This window comes from Megalobrama amblycephala, linkage group LG23 (genome assembly GCF_018812025.1).
Source record: "Megalobrama amblycephala isolate DHTTF-2021 linkage group LG23, ASM1881202v1, whole genome shotgun sequence".
Lineage (NCBI taxonomy): Eukaryota > Metazoa > Chordata > Actinopteri > Cypriniformes > Xenocyprididae > Megalobrama > Megalobrama amblycephala.
This window is the reverse complement of record NC_063066.1, coordinates 4,245,318-4,269,550: the sequence shown is the minus strand read 5'-3', so window position 1 is coordinate 4,269,550 and position 24,233 is coordinate 4,245,318. Positions and strand designations below refer to the sequence as shown.

Sequence of the window (24,233 nt, the reverse complement as noted above, 5' to 3'; positions counted from 1 at the left end):
AATGAAGAGCGCCTTTAATTAGAGCCTCAGTCAGCTCTCTGCTGTTGGTTTTTGTATGCAGATGTTGTTGTGTAATATGAAGACCGCACATTAACAAAGCCTCTGAGGCCAAACAAAGGCTGAGTTTCTGCATGCTTCAGCTTCTTGGAGGTATTAAAACATCATGGATGAACCCATGAGGATGTTTCCCCCGCCCTGGCCGCAGCATACATGCTTAAGACTACATGGTTGTGTTTTCAGGGCTCCAGACTGCGACTGAATGGTTGCATTTTGCGACCTTTTTTTCTGCTAGTGTGACTAAATTTTGTTAGAAGTGGCACTGGTGCAACCACCACATTGCACAACTGATAAGAGCTGCCATTTCTGTTTCATATTATGAGAAATGGCAAATGGCAAATGAAATGAAAGTGAAACGAAACATAGCTACTCATTTGAGCTGTGCAGCATGGACCTTTTATCAGCACTGAGCAATAATAGACAGCGCAGCGCTCAGCGTGCGCCGATCATGTGACACTGCTTACTTCAGCGAGAAAGCGTTTGAATTCGCCACAAAATTAATAACATCGCTGCGAGATCTAGTGGGAAGCATTCAAATTCAGTGCAGAATTCTCTGCTTTAGACCACAGATATCAGATCAAATAGCGCTAATGTGGAAACCAGGAGAGAAACTGTGCCACAAACGAACTAGTGCTCTCCAGTTAACAAATCACCATGGATTTAATGTAGTAACGTTTACAGAAAACATGGTATTGTGGCAGAAATACTCAAATGCTTTTACATTATTAATTTCAGGATTCATGCAAACTTTTGAGAGTGAAATTCAAGCACTTTTCAAGGACTTCACACTTTTTCCAGCCCTTAAAAGCTCTAAATATTATCTAATTTTAATGTTATTTTGAATGTGATGATTTGTAAAACTAACCTTTCGATGAAGGAAAACTAACACATCTAGGAAAACAAAACTTTATATATATATATATATATATATATATATATATATATATATATATATATATATATATATATATATATATATATATATATATATATATATATATATATATATAATATAAAAAAAAGATATTAACACTTATTGACTTCCTAGTATATGGAAAAGTAGGAAAAGTCTCATGGAAAACAAAAACTTTTTCATATTGTGACTGAATTACACAGAAAGCAAGTAAAGAGCGCTCCTTTTATAATCAATGAAGCTGTAAATCAGTTCAGTGTGATACATTTAATAAGAGTAGAATATTTACATTTTTCCCTATAAAAATGTTTTCGCACATTACTGTTAAAGGGATAGTTCACCCAAAAATTAAAATTTGATGTTTATCTGCTTACCCCCAGCGCATCCAAGATGTAGGTGACTTTGTTTCTTCAGAAGAACACAAATGAGGATTTTTAACTCCAACCGTTGCCATCTGTCAGTCAAATAATGCTAGTGGATGGGAACTTCTACTATAAGAGTAAATAAAACTTGCATAGACAAATCCAAATTAAACCCTGCAGCTTGTGACGACACATTGATGTACTAAGACACGAAACGATTGGTTTGTGTGAGAAACCGAACAGTATTTAGATCATTTTTTACCTCTAAAACACCACTATGTCCAAATGCGTTCAGCACTCGCTTAGTGAGGTCTGATCGTGCTCTGTGACAACGGCAGTGATGTCTCGCGCATATACTTCAATGAGAGCGAGTATTATTTGACTGACAGATGGCAACGGTTGGAGTTAAAAATCATCATTTGTGTTCTACTGAAGAAACAAACTCACCTACATCTTGGATGCGCTGGGCGTAAGCAGATAAACATCACATTTTCATTTTTGGGTGGACTATCCCTTTAATAAGTTAATTTTATCTGCATCTCAATTCAAGCTCAGTACTTTACTATCAAATTTCCAATGGATAAGCATGTAATATTATTAGTAGCTGCACTTATTAATGCAAAACAATAGTAATATGATTAAATTACCTTTTATGATAAAAAAAAACAAAAAAACAATGCCACTGCTCTCAAATGTTAAGGTCATTGCACACTGAGTCCGAAATTCGCATGCAACTTTCACACGTTAAAAAATAAATTCGACCTCACGTTATGTCAATCGCGTTTGCACACTGCCTCCGAAACTTTTGTCCGTCAAAAAAATATTCGTATCAGGTTCGATTTTCTGCATTTTTCACATCCGTGGCACACATTTTGAGAGACGTGTTGACAATTCAGTGCCACCGTACGCGAACACAAAAATCCAGAATGCCATCTGACAAGTTGATCCACGTCTTCTACAGCACAAAACAGCAGCACTGAATGACAAACAATGTGAGGAATACAAAGAGACCGAATATAAAGACAGATTGTGCCAGTAGTAAAGCATCAAACAGAGCCACTGACATCCTGAAGTAAACTTTGAAACACTCGGATAATCCCGCAGCTCCTTGATGAGGTGAATTCTCCTTTCTCTCTATGCAGTCTCGGGATTGAATGGACCCAATATTTCCTCTTTCTTTTTCTCTTTTTAAGAAGAGAGGAGACAACTAATAATGCTCACTGCTTGAAGACTTCATTTTGTATTGTTTTGCGTTGTTTTTTCTTTTTTTTTCTTTTCCGCAACGCATTCATTAATACGCATCGGACTCAGTGTGCAAGGTCTCTGTGCGTGACGAATTTTTAGGATTGCGAATACGAAAAAACGCATGCAAAAATTTCGGACTCAGTGTGCAGTGACCCTTAGTCTGGAGCTCTGGTTTTGACAGCAGAAGATACTAATGAAGGCTGTGTTCGGCAGGGACCTTTTGAGTCACAGTAAATACACAGTATTTTTTTAGATTTACCTAGTCTTTCCACCACAGACTGATGCAAACAACACAGGAGTCCTTTTCATCTGTCACGTTTTGCATTGCTGATTTTATTATAACACCTCAATTAACATGATTAATGCTTTTGTGCCTATTGAGACATTGAGTCTTTTTAAAAAAACGATTGTACATCAGTCCACGAATTCATGCTGGATCTTCACACAGAGGCACCTCAATGAGAAAAATTTGCATTGCCATTTTCTAAATTGGAAGCAGATGAAATCAAATGGTGTGGTCCCTAAAGATACACAACCTCTAAGATATACAGTACAAGGAGAAACATAGTGTAAAAGAATACAATTTCAAAGTCTTGGACAATCGAGAGGGAATGGTGGCTGTAGGCATATAGAGATGTGTGAAAATACAGTCATCCTCCGAGCCCTCGGCAGCCATTCTGCACACTGCATATGACTCATATCTGCATGGCCACTGAACAGCAGCCCCGCTCGGCCAATCAGATGTAGAGGGAAATGGTTGCTATGGCAACATGGCAGCGATACTGCAGCAGATGCAGAGTGCATTTGATCATGTGCTAGTGCCAAAGTTTGTCTGTTAAGTAGATTTACACATGGATGTGTAGCACTGAACAACATGTGCCATCTCACTGTTCTCTAGCTGATTTTTTTTTAAACCTGTTTTTCATATATACCTTAGACTCTTGCTTTATATAACTCTCTCATGTCTTCAGGAAAACCACATTAGTAATACAAACAAGCACTCAGATACATAAATATAAGGGGATGTGGTCATATGACATAAGTTATTTCAGGTGCAGTAATGCACCGGATGAATTCATTCTCATATTAGATTTTAGCTTGTTATATAACACTTAAGTCTAGGGTCCAATTCTCACTATTAATTAGTAGCTTATTAGCTTGCATATTGGCTGTTTATTATTACTTATAAAGCACATATTATTCTGCATGACCATATTCTACATCCCTTAATCCTACTCAATACCTAAACTTAACAACTACCTTACTAACTATTAATAAGCAGTAATTAGGAGTTCATTGAAGCAAAAGTTGTAGTTAATAGTGAGAATTGGACAAAAAACTTTTTTTTTTTTTTTTTAAATAAAATTAGGATTTTAAATTTACATGGCAGCATCCTGTGGTAATCACCAATGTATGTGTGATGTCATGACTCACCAGTAGCACCCACAGTGCAGATGTGTGTGATCTCGTATGCAGGCGTGTGAATTAGGCGTCCTGCAGATAATCAGCATAGGTTGTGGCGTATTGCATAATGCCTGCATCTCGCAGGAGCATAAGATGTTGACATGAAATGTAATACTTATGATGAATTAGAAATAAATGCTGCTGAATTAGTGGCAACAGGCCTACAGTATTCAAATTTCCCCCTCTCTCACCCCTACAGATCACTGAGCTCCTGGAGGAAGAGAAGTTGGAAGCGTGCGAGGAGCTCCCGCGGGACGGAGAGGATGGTCCCTCCTCCCTGTCCCCTAATCATGCCCACGTCGGCCCCTCCTCCTCAAGGTAAGTGCAAGCACAGTTTTAGAAACGCCTTCATCTGGGATCTGTCCAGTCTGTGCCGTGGTCCCTCTCCGGCATCTCCCTGTGAAATTTAATATGAGTATTTAATATAAATGACTGAGCTGCCCTTGAGCAACCCCCAATCACTCCCTGGGCGCCACAGCAAAATGACTGTCCACTGCTTCGGGTGTGTGTTCAGTGGTGTGTGTTCACTACTCACTACTCCTAATGTGTGTACTCTAACTTGGATGGGTTAAATCAAAGTCCCTTTAAGACAAGTCATTTCACTCGGCGGCCATCTTTGAAACGCCTCTCGGGCATCCTGGGCATCATGCAATCTCTTTGAATGGGGAAACATCAAATTCTCCAAAACGGTTCACCAACCTTACGATTAAATTTCATATTTTAAATCACCAATGAAATCTAACAACAACCGGCTCATAAATTTAGTTTCTAAACGCTCGAATCATGACAAAAAAACTGTATTCTTCAGGCTGGATCAAGCTAATGCGCATGCGCAGACCTAAATGCGCGTCTCTTCGGAGGCGCGAGTCTGACTGTTTCTATAGAAACCGGTGATTCTAACGGCCGCTGAAGTGACGCGATGACTTTACCAGTCGGCGATTGGCTCTTATTTAGAAGGCGGGACTTATTCCGCCATATTGCGCGTTACACTTTCTCCCATTCAAAACAATACGAGTGTCACATCTTGTGTTATTCTATATAGGGCTGGACGATTATGGCCTAAAACCAAAACCTCGATTAATTGAACATTTTACCTCGATTACGATTAATGAACGATTATTTTATTTCTGATTTTTTTTTTTTTTTTTTTTTTTTTTTTGCCCTCATAGTTCACTGACAAGGTTTGTACTGTAAATAGCCTATGATTGACTATTAAGGTGGGATATTTTTTTTTCCTGTTGAAAGAGTGATCTGACATCATAGCTCACTATCAGCAGTTATTTTATCTATGGTTTGTAACATTTCTTACAGGTTTCTGCTCGTTGTAAATCAGATAAAGATAAATTAGCACAGTACCAGTAGTGATTGCGTGTGTGAATTAGTCATACCGTCTCTCTATTAATTGTGAAGCTGTGGGTTGTAAATAGTTCCTTCAAAAGTAGAAAAAATAGATGCTATAACTTTTGAGTTTCTAAGCTATTTTAGTGATAAATCACAGGACAGCGCTGACAACAAGTTTCTGCCTTCCTCTGTGTGCGCGCGATCTTCACGTTTTGCGCAGCTGTTTGTATGAGTGTTCGTGCCACATGCAGCTGCGCGAGCGCGGCATAGATATAATTATGTATATATCTATGCGAGCGCGGTAGCTCGATATAATAATACACATCCGATCGTCTAATCGCTTGAGTGTCCAAACCATAAAACAAATACAACTGACAAAGTTTAGTGAAGACGCAAGGCTCACCGCTCACGCGCCATCACTATGTGTTGAACCGGCGTTCACCTCCGTGTTTTGCTTTTATGCCACTGACTGGACGGGGCGGAGTCACGTGGCTACACACGCAGTTATGTTTTTAAGGGGGAAGTATTAACAGGATTAAAAAAGCGAAATAACCGACATGGGAAAATTAAATCGGTTAGAGGTTCTGAATTTCGGTTTCGATTACTTTTCGATTAATCGTCCAGCCCTAATTCTATAGTCTTTGGTTAAATGCAGAAGACAAATTCTGAGTATGGGTTATTATACTTGGCCTTCACATGTCACTTTCACTTTCATTCTAGTGAAACGGATAGTTTACACATTTCCCATGAGCAAATAATTCACTGATTAATATTTACATATTATTAAAATATTTACACTGAAAATATTTACATTTCTAGTTGTATTTATCTGTTTAATTCTTTACCATAAATGGGAGTTTTAAATGATTGAACAATGTTTATGTGCCATAAAAATGTGGCTCTAGTTAAATTTATAAATTGCATCTTCAGATGGTTATATTTAAATAGATATTTTCCACTTCAGTAGCTTCAGTGTATTTAGCTGCTTTTTGTTTGTAGGTTGTGTATCATCTAGTTACTTTCCCTGAAGAGTAGCTTGACTGTAGCTGAACTGCTTTAAATTATGAATAGCTTGTATCTTCCTCAACCCTTTATCTATGTGTGTGGCTGGTCTGGTGTCTTCTCTCTGTCAAAGCTTCTGTGATCTCCATCAGCCCGCTGCGTTGAGACCCGTAACTGACCTATCAGCCGTCTGAGCCTTGATCTCTCTTGGCCTTTGTTCCTCTGCACACTTTCAGTGGGCGACTTCAAATTCCAGTGACCTAAATGTCAGACGGCCTTATACCTTGATGTCATGTTATAAAGCTAGTACTTCAGAGCCATATCAAGTCAATGCGCCTGGCATCTTTTTTTATGTGTAGCTGTTTTTATAGACATGCTCTAGATTTTAAACATGGTATATAAGGGTGTGGAGAGTATAATTAATGGCTGTCATTAACCTGTAACTCTTGCCATGAGACATTAGGCAGTCTGCCGAGAGGTGTCTGGTAAGGTAACACAAAATGGATTGGTAGCTTGTTTCTGTCTGACACAAGCTAAATTGGATAGTTTTCGTTTAAGACTAAATGGATAGAATGTCAGAGAATGTTTACAAATACAAGGAATTCTCCATATTTGAATGTGAAACACATTGATAATAAGGTAACAGTGTTTGGCTCAGTCGCTCCTTGTTTAAGGTGATTAAATGCCTTTAATCCTAATAAACAGACGGCCATGAGAGTTGGCATGTGTCAAAACAACATGCGCAGTTGAGAATTCCTCAACCTTGCTGAAACGAGACAAAGATTTGTAATTTGTGGAAGGAATGCAAGAAATGTTTGATTTGTTTTGGCTCAGTTGCTGTTATTGTTGTTGTTGTTTTTTCCTTGACCGCTTCCTTCTAAATGTTTTTAGAAGTGAATGATATGAAACACTCATCAGCAGTGACATGCACCACAGTAAAACAAGAACCTTTAATCATAATTGATTGATGATTGTGACATTTTACGTTGCTAGGCTAACAACATGCCACTCTAATGAGCGATAAAACAAATACTTTTTTATTATTATTTAAAACTAGATCAATACTTAAAAAGGAAGAAATCATAATAATATGTTGATTTGGTGCTCAAGAAACATTTATGATTATCAATGCTATAAACATTTGTGATGCTTAACAATTTTGTGGAAATGGTGATACATTTTTAGAATTCTTTGATTAACAGAAAGTTCCAAAGAACAGAATTCATAATGAAAGAATGAACTTTTGTAACAATGTAAAAGTCTTATTGTCACTTTTGATCAATATAATGCATTCTTGTTGGAAGTATTCATTTCTTTCAAAAAAGGGGAAAAAAGTATTTTTTATGAAGAATACATGTCCTGCTGCCTCAGAATTTGGCCAAGATGAGGTCTTAGAAAGCAGCATAATATTACTGACTATCTTTTGAAACGGCCTTTGTGCCAGGTTGCATGTGTGATGCCTTAAAATGCCGTCTTGGTATGCAGCTCAATAGGTTTTGAAACAATGCTATTGTGTGCATTTATGTTGCATAAACCGTATACCTCACCAAAACAAGTTCAGACCATCTTCTGTGCGAGGCAAAGCTCCAGACATCCTGTCTGTCTACTAGAATAATATCTTAGGTACACTTTGCTAATCCTACCCACTTTGAAGTGTTTAGTCTCTGCATGAACAGCTTTGGATGGCAGCTGCTGTAGTTAATTCTAAGTTAGATGCAAGCAAACACTATGATCAGCAGGGAAATGGGCAGAGCAAAGCTGCTAATTAATATGAGCACATAAACATTTTCTATTTTGGACATTTTTACCAGGAATTTTTTCCACTAGTTGAAGCAAATATATGAAACTATTTGCACGTCAGTTTTCCTTCCAAATCACCATGCATAAAGGGCACGATTAGGCCTGTCATGATTATTTAATTGAATACTTGATTATTTTATATTTTATTTTCTATGTGCTGTTTTATAATGGCCCTCTTACAAGATGTAATATAAGTCTCTGGTGTCCCCAGAATTTGTCTGTGAAGTTTCAGCTCAAAATACCCCACAGATCATTTATTATAGATTGTCAAATTTGACCTCATTTGGGTGTGAGCAAAAACACGCCGTTTTTGTGTGTGTCCCTTTAAATGCAAATGAGCTGCTGCTCCCCGCCCCCTTTCCAGAAGAGGGCGGATCTTTAACAGCTCAACAACAACAAAGCTGGAGAATCTCACGCAGCCAAAATGAGGATTGTCAGTAACGGTGTTCAGCCTTACATTGTTCAAACCGGAGTCGACACTGATGGAGAGACTCAGGAAGAAGTTACAACTTTTAGACGTTTCTGAATGGTTAGTGGATACATTTATGTAGTTGCTGTGGAGTTGATTCAACTCATCGACTAACATGTGCCGTCATTTTAATCTTTTGTGCAAATCGAGCGTTGAATTGACCCTCGTTTGTGAAGCAGTCCGGTGTAAAATGACGGCATGACAACAACACTCTACTACAACAACTCTTCCTCTTCTCTAAAGCAGCCCAACATGGCCCCGCGCCCTTTGCTGTGTGTTCTCGGGGGCGGAGTTTATGTAAATTTTAGGGTTAGTGATGGCACTAACCCGGGAAGAAGCTCATTGTAGTCCCTACCAGCTGTTTGTTGTAGTCCTTAAAAAGTGATTTCTGTGAAAGAAATATCTCTCTTTGCATTGAACTTTGAGCATCGTAACTTTGCAGATGTTGTTTATGCTCAAAACCGCAACATTACACACTAACTAAAGTTAAAAAAAAAAAGTAAAATCATAATCAAGGACCCCTTTTAAAGAAAAGGCATAAGCAAAACTACACATTTAATTGAAATGGCCATAAGACAGAGGAAAAATAGACGTGTATTACTAAATTGCCTGTTTTGTTGCAAAATCCTTTAGGGCCAATATAATTGGACCTTTAAAAAAGTATGTCATGTCCCATATATAGCCAAGAAGGCTTTCACATCGTAAACCCCCTTAAGGACATGAGCCATGTCACGACAGAGGCATACAGGAGCATTGTTATTTTTTGATGCTGTGATGTTATCTCTAATGTCCTGTCATTCACAGCAGTTGCAAATAGCACTTTATGGCTTTTATGATATGTTACGAGGAACTCAGGTGGCATTTTTGCTGTGTCAGGATAGTAAATAATCAATGATTAACTTTGGAGAATGCAATTTACTTTGAACTGTGCTATAAATACTTTCCAAGCTGTGTTTTGAGTTTCCAATTATATTGTTATCATGTTTTGTAAAATTGCTTTATTGCTGTATAATTTGGCTTGTGTATCAAATCATCAGTGGAGATATGGTCTCATATACTTGGAGTCAAAACAGGTTAACCGGCAGTCATACGTGTTTAAAGATGATAAAATGAGGAAAAAGGGTATTTGGTGGTGTCTTGAGAACTTGTTTTCGATGGGGTCCTGCAGTGATTATACTTGCCCCCATTGTGCCCCAGTGGAATCTGAAAGGGTGTCGAACATTCAGCTAAATATAAGCGCTGCAATGTATCCTTCACCAGCTATGGAAAATACTTTTCACACAGCTCTAAAATAGGCAGCAGTAGATTGGTGTTCTTGAGACATGTTGTTCAAGCTTTGGAACGTGTGAACATTTTTCGACACAACGTCGGGCTGCTGTAGGTGGAAGAGTCAGTGACCTCTTTCAGGCCCCTTATTTCATACCGAAATTTTAGGCTATGGGTTTTTCAGTTTTGCATATGTGTACCAAATGAATACAGAGCTGCACGTGGCAATATGTTTATATATATACACGATATACTTTGATGTTGCATATGCAAAATAATGAAGGACACAGAGTAGGCTGCTGCAGAAAAAGTGTGCAATCCAAGATGTCCTAAACATGAGACCGATCTAAAATCGGCTCAAAATATCAAACATGTTTGAAGTGCTCCGACTGGGTAGCTTCATAGTCTGAAGCTAAAAAAAATACTAGGGCTGCACGATACTGGAAAAAACTGACATTGCAATATTTATTTATTTATTTATTTTTTTTTTTTTTAGATTTATATATATATTGCGATATTAAAACTCTCCAGATGACTTGAATAGCTCTATTTGGAAATAATTTCTCATTCTAGAATAATTGGGGTGATTTTGTAGGAGATTGAATCTAATTAAAATTACAAACAAATTACAAGCGTAGATAAACGCAATAGAACGAAGATACAAATTAAATAAACAGTGCTTTGTTTTTCAGGTAAGTCTAATAATATTCAGGTACAGGAATTGCATGAAATAACAGTGCATAGTCTTCACTCTATTTAAATAAAATATAATAGTTGTTTGATTAACATTAATGGCACAGACAGCAGCAGGAATATTAGGCTGCTGTCACTTTAAGAGCTAATGCACGGATCCAATATAATGATATGCATCTGTAGTCTTTCTCAAATTATTTACGTACACGTAAGCCATAAGCCAATGTGGTTTATGAGGATACTCGCCAAGACGGGCATTTTGATATAATTTTGCCTGTATGTGTCCGTTCAAGCACAAAAAATAGAGGCGAAAGAGAACTGAATTTGGTGTTCGCATGCTGTCATGCTCCAAATTGAGTTCTCTTTTGCAAGTTTTTGCGCTCAAATGTTTTAAAATCACTTGAATGTTTAAACTGACAGAACCTAAGAAACATGCAAACGATACACTTTCGCTCTGTGATGGTTAAGCTTCGCAATTAATACTAGAATCACGTGCATTTTGATGCCTGGTCTGTACAGATCAACTACAATCCCTACTTGACATCAACACATCCTGTGATGTGAATATCTCATGTGCGCACATTGCGATATCAATGCTAAAATGATATTTCGTGCAGCCCTACATCATAAACTATGCGATTTTCTGTGAAATCTTTCAACTACAGCTTTCCAAAATCTGCAGACTGGCTCTGACTGATGGCAATTAGCATCAACTCCTCCAGACTGCAAATCAGGAGAAAAAAATCTGGGCAAAAGCCATGTAGTCTATTCCAGCCTTTAGCGTTGAGACCATCTATATGCTAATTACCCCTAAAAGTTGGTGATTAGGTTGTTGGCAGTTTAATAACGATCAGCCCAAACTTTGTTTCCTAAAGGAAATAATGATTGTTTTATTAGGGCCTTTAAATAAATATGAAATTTCCAGAGACATGCTCTAGTGGTTAGTGCCTGTTGGCCTTTGTGGAATTCAAACATACAACCTTTTGGTTTCAAGCTTAGATCTTTATTCACTGTGGCACACAAGACTTTGAGGGTTGTGGTATATTGTGGCATTGGAGATGCTAGGACCTCCAAGTCAGATCTCTGTCAGCTGATTTAAGAGTCTCCCCTCTGTATCAAGTCTCCTAATTTTCTCATGCACTCTTGTACTGAGCCATCAAAACAAGTGCAGTGTTGACTCAACATGGGCTATATGCACAGACTTTACATGGAAAGCGCAATAAATCATTTCCACTCCTCTTTTTAAGTGCTACCTCAGGCATCCATCCACATTTATCAGGTTTCACCTGTCTTTCGACATCCTACCACCTGAGTATGTCGAGCAGCACCCATAACACGCTGGGAAATTTGATACTCCCTGTGACCAATCTATTAACGTACTTGCCATGAGCACAACGTCTTTATTACTCTGCCATTCTCAGTGTCTCTCATGTTTAAAGGGGTTTCTCGTTCTCATCTCATTAAAATTTCATTGGGGAAGACAACTGGGTCATTGTATTGGTTCTTGAAGTGGCATCTTATTTTGTTTCCTGCTAATTGATACACTTGCTCATCTTAAGAACACCAGGAAGTGTGATGCGTACTCCAACCGGCAGAAACCAGACTCTGACCGGTCTGTTAGTTGACAGAGTGTACATCTTAAAGGCATAGCTCACACAAAAATGACAATTTTGTCATCAGGAAAATAAGGTTCATTTACTAATCAACACTGAAATACAAAGAGTTGCACATAAAAAATTAACACTTTTTTTTTCCTATAATCGTGATTAAAAACACTAGTTTTAATATTTTTATATTGTAATAACTTCACAGTTATGATGCTGTGTTAATTGTATTAAATATTTTAAGCTGAAAAAATTAATCGCATATGTAATGCGATAATTTTGACAGCCCTAATTTAAACATTTAAATTGCACATAAGGAAGTTTTATATGAACTTTTTATCAATATAATTATATATGGGTACAGAGATCTGGCACACCACATTAAAGAGCGTCAAAATGACATTTATTGTCTGAATTGTGTTAAAAAATTGACAGAATATAAAAACTCAAAGCTTATTGCGATTATTGTATGGGAAGCGCGCTACAAATAATGTTTAGCGAAGTTTTGTTCACGCATAAACTAAATACTGCAAAGATCTCAGATAATCAAAATGACAATTGACGGTTGACACGTTTACCTGTTGTAGCTTATCCATGTCATGTGCTCAAAATATTTTCATATGATGAAATTTCAGTGCATCATTATTCAGTGGGACACTGTTTTTCATGCCCATAACCATGCTCACAAAAAAAGATGAAAAAAAGTATAAAAATTGATCTAATATACTTTTATGCTATACGCTACTGTTTAAAAGTTTGGGATCGGTAAGATTTTTAATGTTTTAAGTTTCGTCTGCTCACCAAGGCTGCATTTATTTAATTAAAAATAAAATAAAAACCGTAATATTGTGAAATATTATTACAATTTAAAATAATTGTTTTCTATTTGAATATATTTTACAAAGTAATTTATTCCTGTGATGCAAAGCTGAATTTTCAGCATCATTACTCCAGTCTTCAGTGTCACATGATCCTTCAGAAATCATTCTACCATACAATTGTACAAAATATTTGTGTACAATATTTTTTTTTCAGGATTATTTGATGAATAGAAAGTTCAAAAGAACAGTGTTTATTTAAAATATAATCTTTTGTAACATTATAAATGTCTTTACTGCCACTTTTGATCGATTTAATGCATCCTTGCTGAATAAAAGTATTAATTTCTTTAATTTCTTTTCAAAAACATAAAAATAAAAATTCTTACTGACCCCAAACTTTGGAACAGTAGTGTTAATAATGTTACAAAAGCTTTGTATTTCAGATAAATACTGTTCTTTTAAACTTTCTATTCATCAAATAATCCTGAAAAAAAAAAAAAAGTACACAACTGTTTTCAGCGTTGATAATAATAATAAATGTTTCTTGAGCAGCAAATCAGCATATTCGAATTATTTCTGAAGGATCATGTGACACTAAAGACTGGAGTATTGATGCTGAAAATTCAGCTTTGCATCACAGGAATAAATTACTTTGTAAAATATATTCAAATAGAAAACAGTTATTTTAAATTGTAATAATATTTCACAATATTACTGTTATTACTGTATTTTTAATTAAATAAATGTAGCCTTGGTGAGCAGACGAAACTTCTTTTTTTTTAAAGTCATTAAAAATCAAAACTAATGTTGCTAGTAAGCAGCACAAAATAACCAATAGGTTATGATGATGACAGATTTTTTGGCTGAGCCATGTATTTAGGATGGCATCCATGTTTGTATTCATGTGTTTACATGCAATTTCATCAGACAGTGAGTCTCCTAACTGTAAACGGCAGTGCAGTAAGCGGTGAAGACTGTCTGAAGTTTGGACAGTGACAGGGTTATATAAAAATCTAACAGGTGTTTGAGTGTGTGGGCTTGACTTTGAGTTGGGGGGAGGGAGTGCTCTGTCTGTGTCTGTCTGTGTGTGTGTGTGTGGGGAGAGGCGATTGGCCCAGAGCACTAGCGACAAGACTGCGTCAGACGGCCGTGTATTTAAGCAAGAGTCCAGCACTTTCACTGCAGCACTTTTTAGCAGAGTGCTGAGTCCCACACACAGGCAGACAGCACATACAGGACTCCGCAGAATGAGCGCCGGCAGCCTGTGTTTGCTCTTTGACCTGCTCATCCAGACTTTAGCACCGCAAAGTGCCCAATCAGGATAACCATACGCCCAACGTAAACAACCAAAACGGCTCCTCAACGAGAACCAAACCGAAGACATGGCTTGTCAAGTCCTTCTCCACAGGTAATGAATCTAGTGATTCAGTGGAAAAAGAGCTGTGGATGTTGTGGGAAAGGCTGTCGTTCAGGGTGAAACTCTTGAAGGGGATTGATTTGTTCCCGATGGACTGTTGTTTATTGGTTTTTCGACCAAGGCTGCATGTGACACTCAGATAAGACTGCCTCTCAGATCGCATGACAGAAAGCCCTAATAACTTATGTAACACTGCTGAGTTGAAATATGATTGTTTGGTGAAAACGAGACTCGTAAAACTGATGAATCACTGCATGATGCAGCATTTTATTCACACACAGTTGCATTCAAGGGTGCGTGTGGGAGGGAAAGACTGCTCCGTGTGTGTGTGTGTGTGTGTGTGTTCGATGCTGCTGATAAAATAAAGTGCCAAGTCGGAGTGTGTAATCATCTTAAAGCCTCAACTGATCTCATAGTGAAACAGCATATTACTTTTAGCTCTTTATTTTTGGCTCCTTTATTCACACTTCAGCTCTGGTGTTGTTGTTTTTTTTTTTTCTTTCTTTCTGTTTCCAAAGACGACATGAAATATGTCGAGTTCCTTTTTGCATGACTAAGTGCAGTCGGATCTCTGTCCAGTCACACTGGAAACCCATTGGAAAATCCAGATACTATTCGGAAATGAAACTCATGTTAATGTGTAAAGAGTGACACTGGATAAAGTTTATGAAAACTATTTTTTTTAAAAAATGTGCATTTCACAACAAGACCAGGGATTTTGATTTTTGAAACACTAATATATTGGTGACAATGTAGGTTTAAGCCTTATCTCTCCCGAATGTTTAAAGGGGTCATGAACTGTTGTTTTATAAAGTTTCATGGGGTGCACTTATAATGTTAGTATGCTTTTTACATTGAAAATTGTCATAATTTAGAAATAAAAGGCATTTTTCCTACCCTGATTTTAGCCTTCTTATTTGAAAGCTCTGTTTTAAGAGGCATGTCTGAAATGTAAACACCCACTGCTGTGATTGGCTGACACCTTTACCTATGAAATAGCCAAGTATTATTCTCTCAAACTTTTAGCACGATTTTACTATTACAGCTCTCAAGGTTAACTAATTGTGAAAAGCATTACATTTAAATCTATGGCATTGTATTTAGATGTGCAGTGATGAACATTGTAGCCGATGTTGTTGAGCACATGAAAACAGCGATCGACTCAATTTCTGCATACTAACAAAATAGGGGTGTAATTGAATGTATGCTCAGGTCACGATACGATACGTATCTCGATACGGAGTTCACGATGCGATACGTATCACGATATTTTGAACAAAATGAAACTGAAATTCAAACAAGATTTATTTAAAAAAAAAAACATTAACAAATTTCAGTAATTTTCCTTGTTGCACATACAAGATAACATTTCAAGGTTTATTAAAAACCTTCTGTATTCAACTGAAAAAAAATGTTAAATTTAACATGATCTTAGAATTAAGAATCCTAAGGGACCGTTCACATATCGCGTCTAAAAACGAGTGGAAGGCGCGACAGCACCGCTTCTTCCTTCCAAAGCGCTTGCGCTCCCGTGGCGTCGGTCGTTGCTATGCAACCATTAACTGCGCTCTCCAAGAGGATCAGGAAGTTTCAGCAAAGGATAAATTGATTTCTAGCCCTTGCATTACCTTTACTACTAGATATATTTATGGAGATAAGACATAAAAAGCACCCTGTCCAGCTATGATCAGCTGTTCGGCTGAGATTTTGATGTTTTGTTACGGAAAGGCCATAGCTGATTGGTTGATTCTTGTCACATGGCCTGCGGTGCACTTACGGCATTTTGAAAAGTTGGGAATTTTTCATCTCGATGTGCCTGGAAAGCACACCGCATACGCGTCGCGACCGCGTTGCTCCCATTATGAGATCGCCTGCCGCGCGGCTACATTTGAAATACCTGACTTGCACGCGGAAAAGACGCAATATGTGAACGGCCCCACAGAACTTCTTAAAGCAAAGCATCGCAAACATCTTTTGCTTTTCTGTGAGCACAGCTGTTGCTGTGGCACTGCGGTGAAAGAAAGCCACGACTTTTCTCACGCGACCAAGCGAGAGACTGACGTGAGAAACGTGCTTGCAAGATTGGATGTGTGCGCCAAACACTTACTGAACTAGAGAGCTGTTTGAGACACACCATTAATATGTGGTGACAACCTCACTGCCACCTCCATGTTGCAGAGTAGGTCACATCGGCAGCTCAACCAATAAGATTAGACTGCCGTCATATCGTAAAAGTATCGGCATCACTCTACGATACATATCGTAACATTTTTGCATCGCGAAATATCGTACTGCGATATATCGTTACACCCCTATAACAAAAGCTTTCATCATAACTAACAGTGCAAACGTAAGCGATTTGTTGAATAAAACGGGAGTTTTGGCGCAAATCACTGATAAACTCACGCTGTTTGATTGACAGCCCTAGCGATTGTAAAGGGAGCGTTCTTTGACCACTTTCTATATAATTTAATCACCATTTAAATAACAGATTATTTTCATCCTATTAAGAAAAACAACATGAAGTTTACCATTTAATCACTGGTGGTTTATTAGTACTTATAAAGCACATATTATTGCCTTTTCTACATGACCATAATCTACATCCCTTAATCCTACCCAATACCTCAATTTAACAACCTTACTAACTATTAATAAGCAGTAATTAGGAGTTTAAAAAAGATAATCATTAGTTAATAGTGAGAATTGGACCCTAATCTAAAGTGTTACCATCATCTTTTATTTGTTTGAAGCCAAAATGGAAATCAAAAATAAATTAAGATGTCAAAGAGAACTCACGCTGTTCCCTTATAAGCGTCTTTCTGTGACTTTTGTCTTTGGATACATTCAAAATGGTCAAAAACACACCAAAAAAATATGGCGAGTATTCACATAAACACAGTCAGTTATGTCTTAAGTGAACAAACAGTTGGATGTATGTCAATATATTAGATCAGTGCATTCGGTCTTAAAGTGACAGCATCCTAATAAACCTGCTGCCGTCTGTGTCATTAATGTTAATCAAACAACAAATGATGAAGAGAAAATCACTCACAGCACTTGACTGAATAACTTTTGTAGCTTTAATAAGAATCAATGTACATTTACCATAAAATAAACACCGTCTCAAAGTATCGCACAAACTTTCTATATCATAAATCCATAGTTTTGATTTGTTTCTCAGACTGAATCATCGACATTAGAGTTCAGGTGAGGTGTTTCAGCAGAGGAAATGAATGGGAAGACATTACACAAGGTTCTTTATTAGAGTGCTTCACAGTAATGTGGACGCATTACTGTAACTGATCTCTGCTTCTGGAGCTCTGTGTGGGCAAGATACTGAATATCTCTTAAACAAGGCTGGTTTTGTTCTCTCTGGCAATATCGAGCAATGCACTTTTCAGCGCTGACTAGAAAAAAAAACACACTCAAGGACATTTTTCAAAAAGTGCTTCTCTAGTCTAGTTGCCCCAGCAGCAGTTTCTGTCCTCACATGACTTCCTCCTTTCAATGGCCTTGCTATTTACTTCATTTTCATGTGTCATGGATCTAGATTAAGATATCTGGGATGAATTCATTTAACCTAGTAGTTGTGTTGCTGACAAATTTATAATACACCTAAGTGAACAGATCCTAGAAATCAGGAAATCATTTGACGTTGTGACCTTCTAGCTACACTACATGCACTGTAGTTTCTAGATGATGTCAGGTGTCTGGCTTTTCCTTTTTCATGGGATGACTGGTTGAACACAAGCCTTCCTAGCAGCCTAAAGAACTCAAGGGGTCAAGACATTACACCATAGCACCGCACAGCTGCCGCAAAATGATACGGAGGACTTCAAAAGCTGATCTGAACCTCACGCTTGTCCTCTTTCTGTTTGTGTGCTGATGGCACAGAACTTATGGCAAACCACCTGTTGTATCCATCAGGGCCTTATTTGTTCCTACCCCAGAACCAGACACGGGTGCTAACAAGCAGCGGTCAACTAGTGTTATGCAAGCAAGCGTTCCTTGCGTGTCTGAGTTTGTTTATGGGTCTGCTAAGTCACCCTGCCCACAATTCCTCTCAGATGCCCACTTCCTGACCCTCCTGATGTTTCCTGTGACCTTTGCAGGAAATGAAAAAAAAATGTTTTTTACAGTGTACGTGACTTAGAAAATGTGCGCTAAATGATACTACTTTTCCCTGATGGCACATTATTGGATAAAGAGCCTGAGTAGGTAAGATCATACAGTTAATATCCTCCTAATGTTTTTTTCATTCTTTTTCTTCTCTTTCCAGTTCACACATTTCTTCCATCAGCATTCTTCCAGGATCTGCTGAGTAAGTGTCTACTACTTTTTTTCTTAAAAAAAAAAAAATATATATATATATATATATATATATATATATATATATATATATATATATATATATATATATATATATATATATATATATATATATATATATAATATATATATATATATATATATATATATATATATATATATGCGCTATTATGAAACCTTGACATAAACAGCATACAAAGCCTTTCTTTGACCAATAGGTCCATTTTAATTGTCTATTTGAAGTTAATTTAGCTGGGATTAATTTGGTCTGTATGCAATTATCCTCTAGTCTAAATCAGATTTGTCAACTCAAAGGGACACATGTGCAAGAAACAGACCTTTTAGGTGGACAGAAGGCCAAATGAAGCTGAACCAATGTGATTATGGTCTTCAAAGCAGATAACTAAGGCATGCTTTGTCTCGCCGTCAAAGAGACCGATTTGCTTTGTGACTTTGGCATTCTGAAAAATAGAATTGAAAGTGGAATTCTGCCAAATTATCCATTGCTGACATTCCACTAATTGTGTCCATAATAAAACGAAACCCACCATCACATTAAGAACGATGAATAAATCACATTCAATTGCTTATAGTTTCCTACTGGCGAATGGCTTTTCAACTGAAGCCTTGAGTGCTAGCAGCAACTTGTGGCAGCAGGAAGAATATTATCCAATTTCTAAATGGCCTCGGAGCAGAAAATGCATTAAAGTGTCTGTAACCGAACATCTTCAGGCAAAGCTAGTGCATCTGGTCCTGAAATTCTGAAGCATTAGCGAGCAGATCTAAACAGAGACCGCCACGGCACTTCGGTGTAGAGCACAAACAACGCCTTCCTCTAATGATTTACTGTTGGAAATATGGAGCATGCAGTGGCTGCGTGATCACCTAGATGATCACGTGGAGGTTAGTTAGGAAGGCATGCTTGGGGGTCTGTTGTTCCACACAAAACATGTGAATTCAACATAGCCAGTGCCTCAATACAGGACACATTAGACATTAGAGACTTGGCTGTTATAATACTGAAAGTCTTAGTAAGCTCAAAACGTGTCTATTTTCAGACACAAGAATCTGTGGTGCTCAGGACGGAGGGCTATTTGTTAGAAAGATGAGCTTGCAGTGAAAACTTCTTGGATGACCTTGTTAAATAGGTCAAACAATGATTAATATGGGTACTGCGTGTTCCGGCCTCAGTGGGAAGCCATTTTGAATAGTTGTGTCTTGAATGTGTTTATTTGCAGTATAATCCAGAGGACCATCCGTGCTGCAGTGGAACAGCATTTGTTGGACCTACAGACGTCAATTGACAAGGAGCTCGGCAGCTATGAGAGTCAGGTGTTGGACTCCCAACCCATTCAAGGGTGAGTTTGACAATAAACGCAACACATACCGACACCGACCCTGGCATTTGTTTGTTTCTAGCTGAATTTACCAGGTATTTGGAGAGAAGTTTGAATATAAATGTTTGGCTTGGAGGTTGTTGATGTGAATCTTTTTCTTCCACAGAAACAGCCCTACTCAGAAGACACCAGGGCCTGAGGACCATAAAGATGTGCAGTCTGAATCTGAGGCAGAGACTGAGACTCTCCCGGAGGTTACAGAGGAGAGCCTGCCATCAGAGAAAAGCGAGGTAAGCAATGAGAGAGTTAAACTTGTGGATTTTTCTTTATTTTATACAACACAACTAAGAAAGCTAGAAGAAATAGCCGTAGACCAGTAGTTCTTAACCATGTGCAATGTTGACTTAAAATAAGACAAAATAAGCATTTCCAAGAACACAGTCTTGGAAAACCTAAATATATATATAATGATATAGCCTTAAATTAAACGTGTGATTTCTAGATATGAAAAAGTCGGGTAAATAAATGAAGAGGTCAGATGCAAAAGTCTGTCTGAATTTTAGCAGGCTCCTATGTTTAGGTTCAGTAATTTCACTTTAATGGCAATGAAAAATTATTAGTCACTTTAGTCAATTCATTGGTATTTAACAAATTTGACTGTCTTTTGTTGCAAAAGTCCATATGTGCTTTTTTTGCAAAAACATCTAAGTCCACCTCTTTGGACAACGTCCGTTTATGTCAGTTTTACAGCAGCAAGTTTACTTGCTACTCGCGAAAACCTGTCATTGCCACTGTAACGATGGACAAAACATGAAGAAAACTTGCAGCTTGACAATTGAAAGCCGGCTCATACGCACACTGTCATTCATCTTGAAATCATATGATTCGATTCACGTCTTCTGATTGGTTTTGTGGACTAAGAGACTTTTGCTGACAAAGGGAAGTGGCGTTTCGCAGTTTCTGCCAACAATCCAGTATTTCCGAATGGGCTGAGGCTGGGATTTAGCGGAAAGTATTTGATGAATGTATACTATATATGCGGAGAGCATTCGCTCGATATCATTATGGTGGTGTTTAGTGGCTTTTGCATCTGAGCTCTTCAAATACTATCTTAAAATGCCATGGGCGTTTTTATAACAAATATACATTTTACTAGTTATGCTACACTGAAATATTTTATCGGATAGAATTGTTAGTAAAAATATATTTTTTAAAAGTCTGTATGCTTAGTCCTTATCCGTTGAATCACAAACAACTGGAAGAGTCATGATCCCTAAAGAACATTCAGCTCTAAAAACCTACTGAGATTTTAATTGTATTTTCATTCTAATTAAATATAATTTTCAGAAACTAGCCCCATAGATTAAAATTGGCTAGTGTTTGGGGGTCTTTGAATATTGCTGTGGACAATGCATTGGAGTCAAAAAGGTTGTGAACCATTTCTGTATTCTACAACTGGCCTTAAATGCACAAGATTAGTCTCTCCGCTATCAGCAAGGCCTCTAATACATGGCAGAGCTACTCCTCCTCAGGAGAGCGAGAAACAAGGGCCTTCCTGTCAGATAAACAAACCATCAACTGTTCTCAGCAGGCACAAGCAATCTTCCCCCATTTAACACCGTGCCAGAGTGAATGAAACATTTCAGATAAAGCACTTTACTCAAGTAGCTAATTAAGTAACAAGATGAGGAAGGTTCAGAAGAAGCATCACCAGAGCTGATGATAAAGGTTTGTGTCTCTTGACTCTCTTTAGCTGTGAGGTGTAATAAAATGACGAATGTGTCTGGGATCCTGGCTCAATGACGACTCTGATTAACAGTCTCTTTGGGAGGCTTCTCTTCCCTTCCACAAGTGCCTAAAGTTCTTGTGGCCTGGCCACAGGTTAGGGACGTATGAACTGGGTCACCTTCTTTTAATAGCCAACTCCGAGGAATGACAGCACCACCTGGTCAATGCAAACACGCCCTCCCGCAGAGAGCCACCCCATTCCTCAGTCTTATCGGCTGCCGACCTTGAGATGCAATCATCAGTAAACACGCACAAAGCCTAGATATGTTTAAGTGTTGAAATGGCTTCGGGAACATTTGGCATTGTGCGATATCTCCAGCATAATGCCAAGACGTATTATCTTTTTCACTTCTGAACTTGTTGGTGGTACAGTGAGTGGTAATCACCCTCCTTTTCCCCGCAGGAATCTCAAGGTTCTCAGCTCAGCAGCCCTGTCACGGAAGAAAGTTCTGGAATGGACCTTGACACAGAGACTCTCATAGACACTGAGAATCACACAGAAAGGTTAGATTGGAGGTGTTAAAGTGCCCCTATTCTACTATTTTATCTTAGTTTTGTTTTGCATGTCTCCTATAACAGGTTTACATGCATAATTTTCTTAATTTTCTCATAATATACATTGCACATGACCACATTTTTCAATGATTCTCAAACGACTCGTCCAATGCTTCAGTCTCTCTAAACCCCTCCTTTCCATGAGCATGCTCTGCTCTGATTGGCCAGATGGCTGATTGGTCTACCGCTTACACCGCATGCGGAAACAAACGGCCATTACCATAACTGATTCAGGGATTTTACACACTGGAAAGACAGTACTGATGGCATTTTACCATATCAATCCGAGCGCGAGTCCGATGCTGAAACATTGAAAGAACTAATTATTTAACCCGAACCTCCATCACAAGAACAACTTGAGCAGGACGTTTCTCAGTGATGCACTACTCAGTTTGAAATGTTGCAACTGTAATTCCTCTACATCAGCTTTAACAAGTGTATGTTCATCAACAAACCAATGTGTATATTTTGAATTTATTGCGGTGCACATGTGGGAAATGTATCAACTATCAATAAATAGTGCTAACGTTAGCCAAGGACTAACGTGAATGACTGATGTAACATTAAAGTTTGTAAAACAAATCTTGCTCCATCCTTTATCATTACTCAAAGTAGTAAGAACGACAGATAATCTGCATTAATGAACACAATTTTAGGTAATAGTGAGCCAGAAGTATTTTAGAAAGACGGTGATAATGCGAGACTTAGCACAATATAAAACACAAAACTATGCATTTTAAACACCCAGTAGAAAATAAATATATATATCAATAATTAATCATACTTACAGGCTGTGATTCTGAGGAGCAAGTTGGTCCAAATAAAGTGGCTATTGTCCTACCTTTTTAATGGCGTTTTGTAAATCCCATTTAGACCTCACAGAGATTTAAGAAGTAATTATGAAAATGTTGTATCGCTGTGGTAATTTTAACCACCGACTCTTCACATCCTCATCCTTTGGGAGGAAAACAGAAAACACTCCCTTCTCGACATGTATACAACACGAACCAGTTACAGAGTTTGAGGGCAGGTCAAAGTAGACGTTGTTCATGGGCAGCCAATGAAGAACTTAGCTGGGTATTAAGCAAATGTGTTACTTTGTGGGATTCGAATTCCTAATGACTCGTTTAGGCTGTTCAGAGTTGATTCTTTCTTTTGAGAGACAATAACTTTATTTAACGTGCACTTTCAGCTTCACAACTTTGCAGATTGTTTACATTCACAGACAGCTACATTACACATTGCATGAAAGGTAAAAGCACAGTAGGGTCACTTTAAGGTGCAGTCACAATTACTGTCGCTCAACGAATTTTCAAAAGTTGAAATCCAGTTATTTCAATAGGGTTCACGCGATCAGAATTTTTAATTAAGGACAAAAGATTTCCCCATTTCCTGAAATGTTATTATTGTGGCCACACCTTGAGCCCTGAAGCATACTTTACAAGTACATGAATGCAAATGCTCTTGCTATATTCAATATCACGTTCAAAAGTATGCATTGCAGGGCTATTATAGTGAGCATACCATGAACTCATCTTCTGAAGTCAGTTTTCTCTTTCAGGTTAAGGACTATCATGGTGAACTAACAGTTTAGTAATTACAACAGCACACATTACTCAGTCTGACATGTTTAAAGCTAGCTGCCTGAATAATATTTTTAGTGGCATGGGCATTTGAATGGCACAGACAAGCATGCAAGAATGCATATCGGGTATGTACAATGAAGACCGCACACATGAAAGCGCTGGCCAGGCATTGCGTTTGAGT

General features: G+C 37.9%; 1 protein-coding gene across 4 annotated transcripts in view; it reads left to right on the top strand.

Annotated features, from left to right (window-relative positions):
• Window positions 1-24,233, top strand: part of fam13b (family with sequence similarity 13 member B) — a 62,611-nt gene that overhangs the window by 24,806 nt on the left and 13,572 nt on the right. For all 4 annotated transcript variants that reach the window (XM_048176802.1, XM_048176803.1, XM_048176800.1 and 1 more), the window contains 5 exons: window positions 4,241-4,359; window positions 18,737-18,778; window positions 20,025-20,144; window positions 20,290-20,413; window positions 22,315-22,415. In XM_048176802.1, coding sequence (XP_048032759.1) covers window positions 4,241-4,359; window positions 18,737-18,778; window positions 20,025-20,144; window positions 20,290-20,413; window positions 22,315-22,415 — 506 coding nt within the window. The remainder of the gene's footprint in view (window positions 1-4,240; window positions 4,360-18,736; window positions 18,779-20,024; window positions 20,145-20,289; window positions 20,414-22,314; window positions 22,416-24,233) is intronic.